General features: G+C 37.1%; 1 protein-coding gene across 1 annotated transcript in view; it reads right to left on the bottom strand.

Moving 5' to 3' along the window:
- LOC129232645 (uncharacterized) overlaps nucleotides 1–14,316 on the bottom strand; it is a 40,363-nt gene extending 26,047 nt beyond the window's left edge. Inside the window, exons 1-2 of the mRNA XM_054866777.1 lie at nucleotides 14,151–14,316; nucleotides 8,902–8,971 (exon numbers count right to left, since the gene is read on the bottom strand). Of these exons, the coding sequence (XP_054722752.1) occupies nucleotides 8,902–8,971; nucleotides 14,151–14,316 (236 nt within the window). The remainder of the gene's footprint in view (nucleotides 1–8,901; nucleotides 8,972–14,150) is intronic.
- Nucleotides 14,317–15,201: the final 885 nt, after the last annotated feature.

Here is a 15,201-nt window from a genome sequence, read left to right as displayed (position 1 = left end):
ATTATAGCATTGAGCATGATGATGTGAAATTTCCCATAATACGCGAAAAATACTGCAAAATCATATAAAAAATGAAAATAGAGAACTCACGTGATGCTGCGGATGAAAAGAAAAATAAGAAATAATTTCATCTTGATATGTTCCGAATCTACCCAGTGTGTGCGCGTACCACTACTCTCCGTATTTATATACGTAAACAAATACAAAATTATTCCGAGTTACTGGAAAAGAACATTACGCTAAACTGCCTGAGGATAAATTACCAAGTTTTAATGATATTGCAAAAGATGTGAAATTACCATAAGATTCATTGTCGAGAGGTTGAGTAGGTTATGATTCATGGTTTGAATACTGCAGAATAATTAAGCGGAAAAAGAATTTGAGGTGGAGCTAATGGGAGGGATGGATGGAGGAATTCTTTTAAATAGTAAATAGCACGATCCTAATCAACGCAATAATGAATTCTGAAGAAGAATGCTAGGGGCTTGAAAAAGGAAACCTTTGGAATTTCAAAAGGAACGTTGAAAAAAAAAAAGCAATATATTTTATAATTTGTGCTATAAAAGAGGTTTTAATTCGCGAATCAAACACCAATATGAGAAGTACGTAAAATGCACCGCAAGCTCAGTCATGCCATCCGAGGACTGCAGTTTTCTGCTTATTAGCACTCATCAGCCCGAATTAGGAATTGATTGTGCTGGAAGTGGAACACATCTTTAAGGAGCCAAGATAGTTTGAGATTGTTTGGCTCCGGCGGTTAGGTTCTCCACCTCCAGCTCGGTTAATTCCTAATCCAGGCTGATGAGTGCTAATAAACAGGAACTCAGTCCTTGGATGGAATGACTGAGCTGGCGGTGTATTTCATGTATTTCTGCCCTAGCCCTTAGCTATAGGGCGGTAACTTACTGAAAAAAAAAACATTTTTTAGTCAGTATGCAATTTTTGACTTAACAATGTCTATCGGATGATTTGGATAAGGTGCAATATCTTTCCAATCTTCCCCTTATGTATTATCACAATAACAAACTCAGGGAGCACTGAATGAAAAAGTTCTTGTTAGATTTCCATGCACACTCATATTTTATATCGGATTTTGGACTATTTCGATCTTCATAATTATTTAATTAGAGTGAAAAATATGCAACAAAATAGTGTTTAACAGTATACTCACGGGGGCTTACTCTCTTCCCCCCCCCCCGCCACCAAAAACAAGAAAACCAACTAAGAACGAGAGATCTCCCCCCCCCCCCCACAGAAAAGAAAAAAATACTCCTGAAGACAACCCTCCATAAAAATTTCAATGGCACGCAGTCAGCGCTATCACCCCCACCCTTAGTGGGGGGGGTGATAGCGCTCCCCCCTCCACTTATTAACCAGAGACATCTTTCGGTTAATAAGTGGAGGGGGGGGAGAGCACCAAAAGCGTGAACTCTGAGAATGATGATTATTATCTCATTATGAAACTCTGAGTTCATAACTCGGGTGCGGGGGGGGGGGGGGGGGTCACAAATAGGGCAGTCATCAGATTTAAATGTGGCAGTGCTGGAATCTCTGCCTGATGGAGGTGGAAAGAAGTTCTTTCTATCAAACGGCACGGGGCCGTGGTAGCCCGATCGGTAGAGTGTCGGATTCGGGGCCGGAAGGTCCTGGGTTCGAACCTCGATGGTCGAAGACCCACCATCGTCATTAAAGGGGACTGGGCGACGTTAAATAGGCTCGTGGTCTCCATGTCCTCCAAGTGAAACGATACCTCTGGGGGTGCTAGCACCAGGTAGCTATTAGCTCCTGGACTAGTTCTAAATTCCCATTAACTGTTCGATCGGGTGATGGTGCTGCCATCTATCGGTATATAAAATAATGGAGGCAAGGCACTTAGTATGCAGTCCTCGACATAAATACAGTTGTAGTCAGTTGTGACTCTGAATAGGAATAGGAATAGGAAACGGCACGACCTTGAGGGTCACGGATCTGGAAGAAATTCTGGATTTAGGTCAATTCCCATTGGAGATGAGCCCAGGTAAAGGGTTTGACTGCATAGGCCCTAGCTCGGCTGCAACGGCGGTTCAAAATTGTTATTTGAATCCAGAAAAACAATGTTTTTTCCCATGAAATTGAACTTTTTTTTGCCCTTTCCTTGCATTTGCATTGCTGCATGAGACAATTAAATGCACTCACAACACAGAATAAATCTTTGTTGTGAATCCCCCCCCCCCTTCGTTGTACTGACAAGATACGCCGAATGTTTTCGATGGTAAACATGCGATTCGATTCCGAGTCACAACTGACTACAACTGTATTAATGTCGAGGACTGCATACTAAGTGCCTTGCCTCCATTATTTTATATACCGATAGACGGCAGCACCATCACCGACTCGAACAGTTGATGAGAATTTAGAACTAGTCCAGGAGCTAATAGCTACCTGGTGCTAGCACCCCCAGAGGTATCGTTTCACTTGGAGGACATGGAGACCACGAGCCTATTTAACGTCGCCCAGTCCCCTTTAAGGACGACGGTGGATCTTCGACCATCGAGGTTCGAACTCAGGACCCTCTGGCCCCGAATCCGACACTCTACCGATCGGGCTACCACGGCCCATGGCAAACATTATCTTAATGCTTCAAATTCCAATAAAAACGCCATTATTGCCATTCTGAAGTCCTTCAAATCAATGTAGTTCAGACGGCAAAAATCTTAAGGGTCACGAAGCTAGATAAACTTCTGGATTTAGGTCAAATCGTGCTAGATAGGAGCTCAGGTTAAATAGTTTGAGTGCATTGGTTCTAGCTCGGTTGCAAGGGAGGGGGGGGGGGGGGGGGGTCTAAATTTGTTTGCTTGGCTTCGGAACTGCAATAGCGTTTTCCTTGGAATTTGAAATTTTGGCACACTATTTGCTCTCCTAACATACACTGGTGCAAGAAATTACGAGAATTTTCTGATCTGGTCGATTATTTTCAGAACTACTGGACCGATTTTAATGAAATTTGGTATGTACATACATTAAAACAATACAAAACAAATAACCACCTAAAATTTAAAATACACATGCATGATCATAAATAACACTCGTTAGAGTCGGGTGGTATGAAACAGAGCGATTGCAAAATTTAGCAAAAAAAAGGGGGGATTATTAGGGGTTACGGTCGCCTCTAACAGACATATAAGCCTCGCAGCGTGACTCCATATTTGAAATGAAGCAGATTATGGGGGGGGGGGCAATTATTTCCACTCTTTCTACAACGGCGTTCTCAGGCTATGGATAGTCCCCGGATGGGTGTTGCGAGTTGCTATTGCCCTCCCGAGAGCGTCCCAGACATATTCTATAGGGTTGGAGTCTAAAGATCTACTTGGCTAACAGCGCCCCTCAAGGAGTGAGCATAGAGCTCCAAGCCCACATCCCTATACCTCGCAATTGTCACAGAGCCTCTCTGAAAGACATGGAGGGATGTGCGGCCATCAAACATGATGCCTGCCCGGACGGTCAAACCTCCTCGACCATAATGGTCGATTTCGCGGATATTGGAAGGCAAATAGCAAGTCCCGTTTCAGCTTAAAAGACTATTCTTGTCCTACGTTTACATGGATAGGAGCAGGAACCTGCTACCTACACTCCAATATCGGCGAAATCGACCATTATTCAGTCTTGAATATTATTTTCTTTAATAACAAAAACAGTGTAAGCGAGCATGAAAATAAAGAAGCAACGACGCTACAGCAGAATGACAGAATGTAAACAAACAAAAAGTTACGGTTAAACGTGTTTAAACTAACGCTAGTGTAAACGCCCGTTTCGGCTCGCGGTTTAACTTTAACACCGTTTAAAAATAAACTAGTATATCTCGGCCAGTGTAAACGGGGTATAACAGACGACGTTCAAATTAGAATTCAGTGTAAAACTTGAAACACGACTGGATTGGCCAAAAAATATGATGTGATCTCTCTAACACGTGAAGACTGTGGTAAGACGGTGGCAACTGGCTCGACTGAAAGAGAATGACCGCAAGCATTTTCGAACGCGTTAGGTGACGACAACCGTGCGACCCTTTTTCTGTTTCCGAACGTACCCCACCTGTATTGTAATATCTGTCGTATTGGACTTTCATAAAAGATAAACTTACGTAAATTCAATGATTGATAAACAAGATTCTCAGGCCAAGTTCAATGAAACAGTTTACTTCATATGTGTTTCTGTTGATTCTTTATTGAAATGCTCGAGTTTGCGGCTATGATTGGTGACCCCAAAGTTATTTGTTTAGTGTTCTAGTAAAGAAACCCTGCTGTTGTTGGATGAACTGAATGTTGGATGAAACTGGCAAAGGTGAGCGTAAAAACTCTTTTTCTGTCGAATAAGTCTGATATATAACACTTTCAAGTTAAAACTCAAATTGTAAAGGAAGAAACTAGTTTTCATTACTTGGTAAATCATTTTTATTTGAAAATATTTGGGACATTGTTAGTGAAAATAGTGAAACGAAGTACACCGATCAAAATATTTGGTTGCTAAACTTATTCAAGTAAAATGAAATGCAAGAGTTAAAATTTATCCGCGGTTTTGATATGGGTGATTTAAAAACGAGCCAAAAGCAACAAAAATTTAAATCTTTTTCAACAGCAGATATATCGGATGCGTTTTTGTTGTTTCCTAGTTGAAATGCTCAAGTTATGCGCTGCAATAATCTTCATCTTCGTTAAAAACTATCTCTTGCAGTTGAACGATCTCTGCTGCAGTTTCCATCAACTACAATTTTGAAAATTTCTCATTCTCGAAGTTATATATTGATTTTGGGCGTAGCAAGCAATGGGTGTTTTGCACCTTCTTTTAACTTGATTTATGGTTACGTATCACTTGATCTGTTGTTTTTGCACAGACTTAAAATTTATGTTTAACAGTAACATCGATGATGTTTAAAAAATAAAGTTATTTTTTTTTACTTTTTAGAGCAATTTATAATGAATGGTAGTTTTATCCTCATTTTTTAAATGTTGTTTTGAATTAGGTTTTCTTTTATAATTTTTATTTCTTTTGTTAACGCTGTAGTACATGTGTGTGTTTTTGAGCAGTCACGATTGCTTATTGCTTTCATTTGACTGTTTTCGACGTTCCTTTGATTTTTCACACCAGCACCCTCCGCAGCATCACCGTCGACCGGCTCCTCACGATGCTGCACCTTTTGCGAAAACCGTCTCCAGGTTTCGTCAATATCCTACACTTACACGCATACATACACGCACCTACACATATATACATATATACACCTGCGCACACATATGTACACCTATACACATACATACACACCTGCACACTCACATACACACAACTACCCACACACTCATGCCTGCACACAGACACAAACACATATACCTACGCACACATACACATACCCCCCACACACACCTACACACATACACACAACTACGCAGATACTCATGCCTACGCACAGACACAAACACACATGCCTACACGCACACACATACCCCCCACACACAAACGTACACGCTTACATATACACACACACTCGTGATTGCGAAAAACATAATTTGAATTCAAGATAACAAAATTCAAATTAATTTTTTTTTTATTTTTTTATTTTTACTTTTTAGAGCAATTTATAATGAATGGAAGTTCATTCTTTCTTTTAAAATGCAATTTTGAATTAGGTTTTCTTTTATAATTTTCATTTCTTTTGTTAACGTTGTAGATCGAACGAAGAAAATGTGCCCAGCTTATCACTTAAAAATGATTCTCTTTACGTGTGTGTATTTTCCTTTATAACTATCTACAAACTACGGCATATTTTTGCCAAATTTGGTCCAAAAAATCATTTGATGCTTAGGAGTCGCGTAAGGAAGGTTTTTTGGAAGTAAAAAAGTTCCAAAAAGGTCTAAGTTCAAACTTTTGAGTCATAAAATTGCCTTTTTTCTACTTGTTGACGGAAATTTTTTGCTTTTTTTTCCCTCTTATTTGAGCCTCAATTTTGAACATGTGTCGTTTGATGCAACTTTTATTTTCAAGGTAGGTCTCGCAACGCTGCTAGTTTCTGAGGAAAAAAAAAGAAAAATGATTTTCGGATCCCAATGCTCCTCTCGCCTTTGTGATCTCTCGTATATGCGCCAATTGTTCTTCCATTCGTGCGTTCTGCACTTTTCTTGCTTGTTCCAATCGCTTTTGAAGTTTTTTTTTTTTTTTTTTTTTTTGAGCAATCACGATTGCTTATTGTTCTTACTTGACTGTTTTTGGCGTCCTATCATTTTATTTTCCCACCGCCACCCTCCGCACCATCACCGTCGACCGGCTCCTCACGATGCTGCTCCTATAGCGAAAGCCGTCTCCAGATTGCATCCATGTCCTATACACACGCGCTTACATACACAACTACACAAACACACATACACACACACACACAAACACCTACACACATACACATACCCACAAACAGAAACATACACACAACTACCCACACATTCATGCCTGCACACAGACACAAACACATATGCCTACACACACATACCTCCCCCACACACATTCATGCACACAACTGCCCACACACTTATGCCAGCCAGACACAAACACATATGCCTACACACACATACCCCCTACACACAAACACACATACCCCCCACACATGCCTACATACACACTCGTGATTGCGAAAAACATAATTTGAATTCAAGATGTCAAATTCAAATTAATTCCCCCCCCCCCCCTCCCGAGCATCTCCCGAGTTTCTCCCCTCTTTCTCCTGCCGTGGTACAAGCCTCCTCTTGTAGGACAGGCAGAAACCACTTAACAATCCCAATCAATCAATCAATCAAGAAAAATGATATAAAAAAAAGTGTTTCATGACTTTAAATTTTTATTTGAGGCAGCAAGAAGCAAGGGGATTTAAGTGGATTTTTTAAAGTTTCGAGTAAATCAGTTTTGAGTTCAAATGCTAGGTAGGCTTTCACTAATTTTTTTTTTCCTAAACCATACTCTATAGCAGCATCTACCTGAGCTACTCTTGCCCTAAAACAAAGGAGAGATTCGCATAAAAATTGTACTGATTATCTTCAAATTTTTAATTTTGGTGCTTACATCGCTTTGCTTCTCACTCCATAATTTATGAAACGCTAGCATATTGTCGCCTCAGAGCAACAGTAAGATATCTAATCCCAAAAATAATCTTTACTAATATTATAAAGAGAGAGGGCGGATTTTTGTGTGTTTATATGTTCGAGGTAATCTCCGGAACCACTGCACCTATTCGAAAAATTCTTTCACTATGTGAAAGGGGCTTTTTTACTGAGTAACTTAGGCTATAATTCGAAAAAATCCTATAAATAGTTCTTTTTTTAATTCAAATTTAGACCCAAATTTCACGTAAATTGCCTATTATTGGCTATTAAAGGGTGAAAAATTACTTGCACATATTAATACTTTATATCGTTGAAAAGGTAGAATTTTCCGCGTTCTAAGCAATTTGTTTCAATGCTCTAACTTCTTTACGACGGGAGCAATTTGCGTTTTTATCTCGAACTTTTTTAGGCTTAGCTGAAATTTTGGCAATACTTTCTTCATTTAATCTATCAATAAAAAAGTGAAGGAATTGTCCCACAGTTTTCTTTTTGACACCGTTGCAAAAAGTTGCATTTTTTACTCCAGAAATATCTCGACCTATGGTCGGAAAAGTAACTTTCTATCTACAAAGGAAAAAAAGTTACAAGCCGTTAAAAATAAAGTTCGAATAAATCTAATCTCCATTAAAATTACTGATGTTTTGTTTCGCTTTGCCATGGTTACGTCTTTTAGCTTCGCTTCATTTTAATTTCTTAAAGGTCCACAAACTTGGCACCACGGAATTTAAGCAATGGGGAAATGTTTTCGCCAATTCTGTATATTTTACGATCTACGTTATGATAATTCCCCAAGACAATGTAGAAATTGCGGGAAGCGTTTGAAAACTGGGAGTCTCAGCAATTTTCCCAATTGTCGCCAAATTTGTGGACGCCAAAGACCAAGGGCTAATGTACTTCGGCCATGGCCTTGCTGATAGTGGCAAAAGCAAACAATGGGGTTGTTTCTTTCAGTCAAAAGTAGTACTTTTAGTCACTGAAATTTTTTTCAACAGAACGGTTCAAACACTTGATAAGTTATTGAATTTCTTAAACTTTTTCAATTTACAAGGTTTGAACAGAATAAAGTCTGTCGGGTCCTCTAGTACTAAGATATCTTACTATTGCTCTGAGGCGACGATATGTGGCACAGGATTTTTCTCCTGCTAAGTGTAGAAAATTTTTGAGTGCTTTTTGACCTAAATCTCTAAATTTAGACTGGATTAAAAATCAAAAATGACACTATTATCTTCTATGTAGGTACCTTCCCCTGCCCCATGTTGTGACTGACTCGATTTCATTTAATTACACTTAGTTTTCAGTTTTTAGCAGGCTTAGGTATCTGCAGCCCCGCTATGAGAAACTTGAGACTAAACGGTGTGTCAGTCGGCTAATTTCCCCTCAGCCCCCCCCCCCCCTCGCCCTTGGTAACAAAGCTCATAATGCACATGCCAGGGAGGTTTTTACATCTTTTTGCGGGGGAAATCATTGTTAATTTCAATGAAAACTCCAGTGTGTTATAATTTGGCAAACACTTGACGATATATCGCCAAGCTTTTGGTCGTCAAGTGTTTTCGCCAACTTGGCCACAAATTTGGCGATTTTTTTTTTCCTTCCAAATCTGGTGTCATTTTGGCCACTATTGGCAATATTTAGAGAGTTGGCCATTGAATCACATTAAAATGCCAAATATTGGGAAAACGATGTGTCAGTCGGCTAATTTCCCCTCAGCCACCCCCCTCGCCCTTGGTAACACAAGCTCATAATGCACATGCTAGGGAGGTTTTTCAATAAGAAAGCATCTGCTAACTTCCCACGAACATCCTCATGTCTTAGACCAGATTTAGGACGAATTTGATGTTCATCTTTATTTAATTGGGCTGAAAAATAATGTAACTAACCTTTCAGCAGTTAAAAGAAAATAACGAGCTTGTGTGTGCATCTCATGACTTCCTTTTTACGTCGATTTAATGATAGTAGTGCTTCGGTTTAAGCAAAGAAACGCTTTAAATATTTTTACCCCAAGTTTGTTGCGAACCGGAGCAAAAAAAAAAAAAACGTTTATACAGATTAATTTTCCCAATATTGGGGATTTTAATGCGATTCAATGGTCAACTCTCTAAATATTGCCAATAGTGGCCAAAATGACACCAGACTTGGAAAAAAAAAAATTTCGCCAAATTTGTGGCCAAGTTGACGAAAAAACTTGACGACCAAAAGCTTGGCTATATATCGCCAAGTGTTTGCCAAATTATAGCACACTGGAGTTTTCATTGAAATTAACAATGATTTCTCCCACAAAAAGGTGTAAAAGACCCCCTTTGGAACATTCGAATGCAACCAAAAAGGGAGGTGCACAACTAGACTCCACTAGAAGTCTACGTACCAAATTTCAACTTTCTAGGACATACCGTTCTTGAGTTATGCAACATACATCCGCACATACGCACATACAGTGGCTCCCAAAAGTGTTCGTACACCTTGAAATTTTGTAGTAAAACCAAAATAACGCAAAACTAAATTCGAATATGAAGTCCAATTTTTTTTCACACCATTCCTATGCCATTCTGAGTAAAACCCAGTAGTTTTTTTTCCAAATATTGCCAAATTTTATTTTTGAAATTTGTCAAAAAACGATGAGACAGAAAAAATACGCCACAAAAGTCATCGTACACTGAAATATTTTCGAATAAATTCACGATAAAAATTATCATATGTGGTTTTTTTCATTATTTTTGCATTGTAATGACACTGTAAAGTCATTTGTCTTTATTTTTTTGTTTATTTATTGCCTAATATTCTGCTTATTATTTTAAAATGGCAGGTATGCGTAGAAAACAACAAACACGATTCGAAATTTGATTTTTTTTTCCCTCACAGTAGCCATAAATTGGTTTGAAATGTCTCTAAATTAGTTGATTTATACCATTCTATAGTGAAGTGCTTGATAAAATGCTTTAAAGACAAGAATCGGATCGAAAACAAGGTACGAAAAGGTCAACTGGCAAAGTTAACAAAGCGTGATCGGAGGTTTACAGTTAAAAAAATTATGAAAAATACGCATTTGAGGACTGAAAAAGTTTTTTCAGAATTGAATGAAACATTTTACGTTTAATTTTCACCTAAAATTGTTCGCCAAATTCTCTGATTAGCTGGATTAAAGGGGACCTCTTCCCGCAGAAATTTTCTTGTTCGTACGAAAAACAGTAAACTTACGCTTTCCGTCGTAAAATCAATGATAAATAAGCTCAAAACGTTTTGGAACAACGTCTTACTTATAGATGAAAATAAATTCAACATTTTGGGTTAAATTGTTGTATAGTTGTAAATAGAAGAAAAAAATGAGGAATTTAATCTGAAGAACTTAGTTGGATCAGTTAATCAGGACAGTGAAGGTGTTTTAGTGTGAAGGTGCATTACAGCATCAGGACTTGGAAATTTGGAATTTTTTGATGAAATAATTTATTATGATGTTCATTTAACTATTTTAAAAAGCAATCTTTAACTATTAACCCAAAATTTGGTAATCGGAAACAACTTTGTTTTTTATCGAGATAACGATAAGAAGCACACGTTTGTGTTTGGTGCCTCAAAAATTGTCCTTAAGCTTAGAAATATCTCCTCAATCGCCAGATTTAAACTTAATGGATCATAATTGTAGATATCTGGTAGCTAGATTACGAAAATACACCATTGAAACGAAAAGCGAACTAGAAACAGTAAGACTCGAAGTGCTGCTGAACACTTACTCAGAAATTGCACAAAAAAAGAAAGAAAAAAAACTATGAAATCTATTCCCAGACGTTTAAAAAGCTGTTGTTGATACTGCATGATATTCTACTAAATAATAACTTTGTAAAAAGTTAGATTATTTACCAATTTTTTGACATTTTTTCAAAGTGTACGAAGACTTTTGTGAGATAAAATTTCTGGCAATATTTGGTTTTTGATTTTTTTAAAAAGTATGTTTTAATGTTTTTATTAAAAATTTTCATGTAGTTTTGTTAAAAATAGATCATAGATCTTGTAATAAAGTACTTATTCCGAAATATTTACTCTAACCAATGGATAATGGTCTATTTCATTGAAAGTCGTAGGTGTACGAACACTTTTGGGAGCCACTGTACATACATACCTACATACGAACGAGACGAGAAAACTCGTTTTAATTACTTCGGGGATGGTCAAAAATGGATATTTTGGGTGTCTATACGTTCTTAGTCACTTATCCACGTGTGGCCGAGTTGAAAAAAAAAAATGCAACATTCATTCGGGGGTTGGCAAAATGTTAATTAAGGCCGATTTTTGAGTGACATTTTTTTCACGTATACAACTAACCTTTTTTGTAAAAGGAAGTAAAAAAAGCAATCAATTCCTGCGCTGATTTAACTTCGGTTTAGGAGGGATCGGTATTAAAATATGAACTTGAAAATCGGATGGAGGAAGGGGGGGGGGGGGGGGAATGAGGTCATGAGTGGTTTGTTTCGTGACAAGTTGACCATCACAAAAAGGGGCCCAGAGGCTCTCTCCTGCTAAATTCCAAAAATTAAAGTCCCCAGAACGCCGATCTTGATAGCTTTAAGGAGGGTTGTGATCCCCACGACACACGCACTGTATCCACTCATGTAACAGTTGAAGTTGCAAAGTTTTTGCGATTAGTCATTTAAATATTTTGTCTGCGTGCTATTGTCATTTCATCAGTTAACACACACACATGCTACAGAAAATGATTTTATTAGTGTGTCAAAGTACATAAGAGGGGGTGTCCTTCGTAAGCGCTTCTGGAAGCACCAGTTGGTTTTCTTGGAGACCATAGAGTTCCTGAAAAAATTGCGAAAATGAATTAATGTATGTTTATGAGAAAAATAAGTAAAAAAGTTTTATTGAACATATATTTAACTAGTACAGTTGGTTATCTCCTTAACGATTTTAACTTAACTGCTTAACGACTTAAGGGGGTATTCTAGTCTAGAGGCTTGATTTTAAGGTGATTTTACGGGCGTAATAAGAAAACAAAAAACAAAAGGTATTTTCACTATCCATTTTTATCAGTTTTTTTATTGATACTTTAAAAGTATAAAAATGCATAATAGTTGAAAAAAAATCAAAATTGAAGTTGGTGGTATGCTGGCTCTAAAAAAAAGGGGGGGGGGGGGGGGGGGGTGTCTCTTGGTTGGACATGATTCCGATCCTTCAGGTGACCTGAAACATAATGTTAAGTTTACGTCTTATTAAACAAGGATGTTAAAATTGTCTGGACCTTAGCCGATTTGAAAATAAAAATTTTTTCAAAATGGCGTCGTTTTGTAAAAAAAAGTTCAATTTTTTGGCTCCTTTTTTGAGTTTTGGTATTTTTTTAAAAAAATAATAAAAATCAAAAAATACAAAAAACCCTATGTTGAGACAATTTTGATAGTACTAAGAAAGTCTGTACCAAATTTCAAGTAAATCGGTGCATTAGAACTTGAGATACCTTGTCAACCGTATGGAAAAAACTAGTTTCGAGAAAAAAGCGTTTAAAGGTTGCAGTCCTCATTTTAGCAAAAGAATTTATTTTAACAAATTTCCAAAATTCTAAACTCCAAAAATAATTTGAGTTTCCGTAAGTCTTCTTAGAAACCTATTCTTAAAGGTCTAAACTTTGAGAATATGAAAGAAAAAAAAAATAATTTTTTTTGAATTTCTAGACTAGAATATCCCCTTAAAGGGATCTTCGTTAATAAATGTGATCCAAAGATTTAACTTAGCTAAGAACACTCTCGATCCTTTCGAACTCCTTTCGAACAATTTTTTTTTTCAAAATCGGTTTTTTGCTAGAATGCCACAGACAGATACACAGGTACACAGACATGTTAAACTTATAACCCCCTTCCTTTGTGTGTCGGGGGTTAAAAATGAATTTCAATAAAGATGCAGCAGCTCTCGAATAAATCAAAACTACACCAAGGCTGAAACAGATCACAGTTTTTATAGACCTTCTGACGTGTCCACATGATGCGTATTAAAATTCTTTAAAAAGTGTTGGTTTAGTGTAAACCGTAATGGAAAACATCACATAGAGCATTTATTGGACTATTCAATATCATCTCTCTTTTGTTTGGTGTAACACAGGTTTAGGAAAATATTAAAGGAGTGATGACTTTAAAATGCAAGTCGTAAAGGCAAAGCGATGCTCTATGGGTGGGGGGGGGGGTCCTTTTGTTTTCCCTTTTCTAGCGGTGGATTTGACCAACGGAGGATCTGTGATCAGTCACAATATATATTTTTTTAAATGAGAGCTTTTGAGAAACAGGAATTATTACGATATACGTTTGCATGCATTCAGTTTTAACAATTATTAACACTACGAGTTTCTAACTTTAAATAACACAGCAATGTATGAAAATATAGGTCAATTTTGGAAGAGCCTATTTCACAATCATGTTCCACACAATGCCGATCATTTTATTAAGTTCTTTTAAAAAAGACGCTTTTCAACTTTTTGAAAAAAGTTGCCTCTTAAGCCTCAAGTTGCCTTAAGCTACGTCTAAGTTTCCACAACTCTAGTAGCCCCGAGAAGGCACTCTTAAAGGCGCCCTCAAACGTTTTTAAAAAGGCAAGTTAAGGGAACACCTTTCGTACTATTTTTATTAATCAGAGTTTTAAGACAGTCTTCGTTTGGAACAATTGTGGTTTGCATTTTGTAAGTTCCAAAATGCTGCAGCATGGTTGGTGGGCAAAAACTAATGTACGATGTGATGTTATTAATAACAAAAGAGCTAAACTTAGTAAAACAATTTGTTTCACGTGCTTTTTTTTTTTTCGGTCCCTTCGGGACCCTTATGTCAGCCCTTGTGTTTGCAGTATTGCATATTTCCCTCTCCCCCTTCCTCAAATAGTTACGTAAAGTCTCCCGCTTTCTAGACGCAATAAGGAGAGTTTTCTCAAAAACAATCTGTTGCCTAACCTTTAGAAGTATCGATGCTTGTCAGTGGGACAACCGCACTTAGCCCCAGTTGGTGTTCCAGGGCGGGTGTTTTGGCCAATTGTCACCCACACCCTGATAGCCTTGAACAGAACCCTGATTGTAACCACCAGGACCTCCACAATAAACAGCACCATAGCCACAAGCGCCGTAGCCACCAGGACCATTCCAACCGCGGCGGACTCTGGACAGTGAAGATTTGATGTATGCGCCACCACCTCTAGCTTCTACACCTCCATCTATTCCCTCTAATGTCTTCATTAGCGGGAACCTGGAAAAAAAGTGAACAAATTTTCGTTAAGGGGTTACAGTACCTTCAAGACATTTTTTTTAGATTAAGTAAATTTTGTGTTTCTTTGAAACCGTAACATGCGCACTTACTTCACAATCAATAATTTACTTTCAATTTTTTAAAAAATGGCCACTTTTTAAAAAATTTAAAAATTTAGCAAAATTTTGATTTTTTAAAAATCTATAAGGTTTTTTTGTTTTTTAACTTTAAAAAAAAACGTTTTTTGTTAAACGATCACAATAATCAGCACTAAAAATCTGTACATTTATTTGCTTAAATATTTTTTAGAAAACTTTCTGTGATTAATAATGTAAAAAATCAAAATTTTTTTACAAATTGTTTTTATATAGGTATAACATGCTCTAAACATTTAAGTTTTTTTTTTTAATAAAATGCACAGTTTTGTTAAATATATTATACTGACTGCAAAAAAGTATTATTTTAAAGTTGTATCTTTAATACAAAAAAATACGAAAAGGGGTTCTATGACGTGAAATCGCAAAAAAACCATCATCGAGAAAAAGCTATTAAAGTTTTTCTTTTGAATAGGAACGCATAGCAAGCATGACCAAAAACCACTCATAACATTTTAAATAGTTGAACTAAATTTATGAAACTTTTCCCCTGAATTTGAAATAATTTTTAAATTTTAAATACGTAAATGGAATTTTATTTCATCGTTTAATCATTCTTGAGACACTGTAACCCCTTAAGCAGGGCTGCGGAGTCGGAAGAAAAACGGCCGACTTTGACTCCTGGATTTTGAAACGCCAGACTCCGACTCCCGGATTTTTTTTTTTATTTTTTTTATTTTTTCAGCTCCCCCTTCAGAGGTGAGGAGGAAAACCTCTCAA

The sequence above is a fragment of the Uloborus diversus genome, unplaced genomic scaffold, assembly GCF_026930045.1.
Source record: "Uloborus diversus isolate 005 unplaced genomic scaffold, Udiv.v.3.1 scaffold_13, whole genome shotgun sequence".
Taxonomy (NCBI): Eukaryota; Metazoa; Arthropoda; class Arachnida; order Araneae; family Uloboridae; genus Uloborus; species Uloborus diversus.
The sequence above is the reverse complement of the archived record's forward strand: the minus strand, read 5'-3'. Positions and strand labels throughout refer to the sequence as shown.